The following is a 5,832-nucleotide window of genomic DNA, read 5'->3' on the forward strand; positions in this document are numbered from 1 at the left end:
TAGACTTACCAAATAAATAAATAAATAAATAAATAAATAAAATCTATTGCCAATAGGTAAAGAAAAATCAACATAAAAAGATACATTTCTCTCTTAATTGTTTGCAATTGTGCTTCTTAAGGAAATGTATCCTGTGTTAATGATGTTTAAATATTTTTACTGGAAAACAAGACAAAAAATATCAGATTGTTTTCTTGTTATTTTGTTTTTATTTTGCAGTGTTCTGGTTTTACTGTGGTTTGTGCATATTTTGCATCATTTATCCACTGGCTATGAAATAGATTGCATGCAGAGACAGCATAAATAAATAGCCTGCATTGTTGACTGTGTTCATTTGCCACTTTGCTTTTTGTTGTATATCAACGCATTTGTTTCCATCCCTTCAAGCTGATGACATACTTTCAGATAAAATTGTTCACGTGGTGAGAGAAAATTCAAGAAAGACCTGGTGAATCCGTGGGAGAATAAACCCTCAAGTATTGCGTCTCTTATTATATTTTCTCTCTTTTTCTTACTTTTTCCAATTTACGTCAGTTAGACCGCATATCAACAGTTTCAAGAAAAGTAGTTTCAGAAGTCATGTGACAATGAGAGGCAGAGAGGGAGAGGAACTACCTACAGTGAACAACTCCTCCCAATCACACTGAAAACCCACAAAACCACCCACAATATACATATTCAAGAACAAAGACCAGAGACAGCAGACAGAGGCCGACAGAGATTAGACACATGACATTCTGTGTGAAAGTGACAACAAGTTGATAAAAGGACCCAAAAGAAAATAAAGAGAATTTGTCTGGAAGAATTAAACATGTATTTGGAGAGGAAAGCACAGTTGCTGGTTGTTCTGGGGTTAGCGCTGGTTTTTGAAGGTGAGCTTTCATGATGGAGTTGTGTGAATCATTGAGGTATTGCTTTATTTCTCTCTGACTGCATTTGATGTTTTCTCCCTCAGAGGTGCAGGTGTATTACTTGTGGATTTTACATGGGAGATTTTTTTCTGTGTGTTTTACAGGTGGTGAGTGTTGGAATCATGAAGTGTTTGTGGCGTATGGGTCTGTAGCTGTGCTGCCGTGTGTGGATGAGTTCTCTGAGCTCTTACGTCCTACAGCAGTCTACTGGAGCAGGGTAGTTGACAAGTAAGATTCTTCCATCCATCTATCCATCCATCTTAGTCTAGACTATCCAAACAACCAATACAGATGACAATGTTATTTGTGATGACCTAGTCTAGTTTAGCTAATAGCATAAATAGAGGTTGGGATCTGTCATCCTATTTTATTAAACAAAAGCATATGGGTTTAGTATATGGGTAAATCTGATGAAGACATGTACAGTGTGTACTGTTCACATTTCACCTCGTAATGCATGTATTGCATAAAGAACTTGATTTTTAGGACCATTTAAAAATTTTACATTATTTTTTCAATTATTTTCATGACCATTGAGCATTTTCATTACTGTAATGCATCCAGAAATTTTACTTTTTAGTTTTTTTTTTATTATTATTATTTATTTAGTTTTTGTGTTTTGTAATTCCCATTATTCTCAATGGTGATTCTCATTAGATTACAGAACAAAATGTACTGTGTTAGAGGAACATTTTTCTGTAATTCATTTATTTTTATTTTGGCATAAATAAAAGGTAAAAGTATAACAAATTCCACAATGGTGTTTAAATACTTTACAATTTAGAAAATATTTTATTATCGGCCTAATAATTGTCACATTACAATGATGCGATTTTTAATAATGTCCCATGCAAATAAGTTTCATGGTACAAAAAGGCTTCTTTTTCGTTCATCAATATATCATTTCTTATTAAGCCTATTTCTTTTGATTTTGGGGTGAAATCTGACCCAGACATATCCTTGTGAAATGTTGACAACTGACAACAGTTGACAAGTGACAATCTATTACGAAATGTTAACATAAGCACATGAGGATGGCCATTTTAAAAATTCTCTCTCTGTCTTCTTTGCTCTCTTTCTGTCTTTCCTAGTGTGCAGAAGACAGTTTGGCGGCGAGAGAAGAGTGGGTTAGAGTTTCGACCAGTGACAAACCCATCACGTGCTTACTGCCCCTTTCCGAACTTTGGAAAGGGGGATTACAGCCTTCACATCACTGGAATGACAGATAAAGACGGAGGAAAGTATGTCTGTGAGGTGGAGGGAAAGACTCGGATGATGAAGATCATCATGCTCAGAGTTATTAAAGGTAACACTCACACACATTCACTTCCCTTGTGTCAAGCCCCTGGCGATGCTCTTTCTTTGGAATTAATCAAATCAATGAAAGTTAAGAAGTATCCTCATGAATGCCTTTCTGTCTCTTTACAGTGTCCTTTTCTCCTGCCATTGTGGTGGAGGGCTCAGTGGTGGAGGTGACATGCCGTATCAGTCCTGAGCCAGGATTTGGAAGTCAGCAAGTCAGCAAGAACCTAAATGGCGAATCAACAAGTAAAAAGGTCCTGTATAACGTGTCTCAAAGAAATGCAGGAAACTGGACCTGCCAAGTTTCATACAAAGGTGTATCAGGAGAGGCAACTGCATCCCTACAGGTCAAAGGTGAGTGATTAAATAAAACTGGGGTTTTGGGATTATTAAAATTGAGATTATCATATCTCAAATAAGTTTGAGAAAAAAATTAAACTGCAATAAAAGCTATTAGCCAACAAAGGATTAAGAAAAATAAGCCTAAATGAAAGGGAAATAATGTTTTTCCTTACCCCACAAATAGTATATTTGAATATACTATTTGTATCATACTATACTATTTAAATTATTATTATTTTTTTTTTTTACATTTTACTGAAAACAAGACTTAATATCTTATGTCAAGTTAATTTATCTTGTTTTAAGTCTAGATATAATTACTGGAAAACAAGACAAAAATACTGAGTAAGAAAATGATAACCCTAACCCTAACCTTCAAAAATGTTGAAGACACAGATTTCAAATAATGCCATTTTGAGCATGACTTAAAATGAACTTCTGCTGTTACTCAATTTATAAATCCACCCCCTCTGCAGGAATCGTCACCCCGCAGGATGACTCTTCAGTGGTGTATGCTGCAGTAGGCACCTCTGTCTCCTTACCCTCTGTCTTTACCGAGGGTCCAATCCCAAACACTGTGACCTGGGTGAGAACTTCCAAAACAAAGAACTCCTCTCTTCCACTCCCTTCATCTTTCAACCAGTCTCTTGGGTCTTCAGTGTCCCTCCCTTCTTGGGAAAGATCAGCTTGGATAAAGAGAGTGGAGGATGGAGATGAAGGAATATATACATGCTCAGGAATGATGGAGGGATCGAATGGAGTGAGAATTAAAGTGCAACGAAGGATGCAGCTGGTTGTTACTCAAGGTGAGTGGAATCATGCATCACTTCAAGCTCAGAATACTCCAAGATTGGCTATAAGAAGGTTATCTGTTTCAGTTGAAGCATTTATGTGATAGTTAATATGTTAATATGTGACTTTATAAAAACACAGACAAAAGGCCTGTTCACACCAAGACAGATGTGGCTAAACTCTATTTAAGAAAAATATATTTGCAAAGAATTCTGTGCACCACAATGCTTCCTTCATTCTCTAAACAAATAAAAAAGAAAAGAAAAGAAAGGATACCCTAAATGAGTTGTTCAGCATTCCACAATTAAAAAATCAACTTAGTCTTTGAAAAAGTGACAAATTATTACAATAGGCTGCAACATTTCAGATTCAATTCATTTACCAAAGAGAAAATAAAGAAACTGGAGCACTGCAAGCAATCCAATATTTACTGAAACTGTTATGTTTCGGACACATTATTATTGAATAATAAATAATATTGGATTTCTGTCTAGAGCAATGTGGTTTTTTTTTCCTTCTCTGTTCATGAAATGACATTTTTCAAAAATTATAAGAATTTTGTGTTCAAACTTTTATCTTTTATTTCCTGTGTCCACAATCTGCAACCATTCAGGTGTGTGATGGTTGTTTATTGGAGAATCTTAAAATGACTGAACTCATTGCGCTGTGTGAAAGTTTGAAAAGCTGAATTTCTCTCTTGTTCTACTTTAGTTCAGAGTTCCTCTGCATCGAGCAGGCATGGACCTGTGACTCTGACCTGCCACCTCAGTGACTCCAGTGGCATCACTTCTTATGAATGGCTCCGTGTAACCTATGGAGTAAACAACACTCAAACGGTGACCTTTGTTAAAAAGTCAAAAGACCTCAGGATTCAAAAAGTGACAGAAAAAGACATTGGTGAATGGGTGTGTCGGTACTACGGCAGGCAAGGTGTTCTGGGCAACATAACTTATCAACTTCACATGACGGGTAGGTTAAACAGTTAAATAGAGAACAGTTATGCATAACAGTTAGACCAGTAAATTAAGTTGCTTTGGAATCAGAATGTATTTTCATGGATGAATAAAACACATTACTCTGTTTTGTACAGGTGCTCTAATGGGTGAAAGTGAGTCTAGTTCTGGAAACAATGTGGCTATGGTGATGGGATTAGGATTTTTGTTCTTGGTGATATTACTGATTTTGCTCCAGATGTACAGAAACTATCGCAGGGTAAGTTCAAATCTTCTTGCATGCTATCATCTGTTGAATAAATGATAACATTTACATTCACTTATGAAAGTAACTTTCATTTTCTATTAAAGTTTTATTTAAGAAATATTTGATCCTTTCTGAAGGCATGTCTATTTGATCCATATAAAAGCACAGCAATGACCATTTATTTTGAATTATTGAATCAGTTAATTGAAATAAATAAACAATCTGAACAATAGCCTTAATGTTCCTCTAGAATGCATTTTCAAAAGTCCGGTTTCCACTCTCATTCTACATTGTAAAATAATGTTTAGTCAGGTAACATAAAAATGTGGGTAACATCTAAATTAACTGGTATTGTTCAAGATTTTTTATTTTTTATTATTAAACTAAATCAACCTGAAAAATTTGTTTACACCAACAAAAGTAATTATGTATTAGTAAAAATCAAGTATGAATAGACCATTGAGGTAACAATTGCAGGTTACTGCTTTTTACAGAGTATCTGTTTCATCTTCTGTCTACCTATTCCTCCCTGCAGAAGAAGATGATCCTTCTTTACCCAGCGATGGAAACCATCGTCCATCAAGCTGCCACTGAACAAGAGAGGAGAGAGAGGTGCAAAGCAAAAATAAATGAAGCTTGCAGTGTGGAGCCGAAATCAGAGTTTGTGTAAATGTGTTTTTTTTTTTTTCATACAGTTTGCGTGAATGGCAGAAACCTTTGTGCTTTATATGCGATTGTATGTGGATGTATGTGTTTGTAATGCAGACAATTGTAGCAGTCCACTTAACTCTAAATATGTTATGGACATATAAATGTATACATGTTGTATAAACTAATTGCAGTACAAATATAATTGCAAATAATTATGTTTATCTACATATGTAAATATAGCAATAACATGAAAACATATTTTATCAATATTTCAGGTTTTAATTAAAGTCTTTTTTTGTGTACATACAAGTTATGAACATAAAATGCAGGTCTTTTAAATTGCTATACATGGTCGAATAATATACAAAGAGAGAAAACAGTCTGTACACAAATACATTTAAGCACACATATTTCTAACTATAGATAACATTTCATAAAAAAGTGCAAGCTGTAGAGATTAGAATGTATGCATAATGAATACATACAGTATATTGCTATTTAACTATGACAGTCATGCAACATAATTATTAAAGAAGATTACAGAACATACATTATTTTTATACACTGCTTTACACACAACTCTGCTCCCCTCTACACATTTACAAGACAAAAGTGTTGAATACACTAGATCTCG

At 34.7% G+C, this 5,832-nt stretch overlaps 1 protein-coding gene across 1 annotated transcript; it reads left to right on the plus strand.

The window, feature by feature from the left end:
• Positions 1 to 670: 670 nt before the first annotated feature.
• LOC127453509 (uncharacterized) lies at positions 671 to 5,233 on the plus strand. Its single transcript, XM_051719929.1, has 8 exons — positions 671 to 872; positions 1,016 to 1,139; positions 2,003 to 2,217; positions 2,340 to 2,567; positions 3,032 to 3,361; positions 4,059 to 4,316; positions 4,438 to 4,559; positions 5,083 to 5,233. The coding sequence occupies exons 1-8, from the start codon at positions 812 to 814 to the stop codon at positions 5,215 to 5,217; spliced, it is 1,473 nt and encodes a 490-aa protein (XP_051575889.1). The 5' UTR covers positions 671 to 811; the 3' UTR covers positions 5,218 to 5,233.
• Positions 5,234 to 5,832: the final 599 nt, after the last annotated feature.

This window comes from Myxocyprinus asiaticus, chromosome 15 (genome assembly GCF_019703515.2).
Source record: "Myxocyprinus asiaticus isolate MX2 ecotype Aquarium Trade chromosome 15, UBuf_Myxa_2, whole genome shotgun sequence".
NCBI lineage: Eukaryota > Metazoa > Chordata > Actinopteri > Cypriniformes > Catostomidae > Myxocyprinus > Myxocyprinus asiaticus.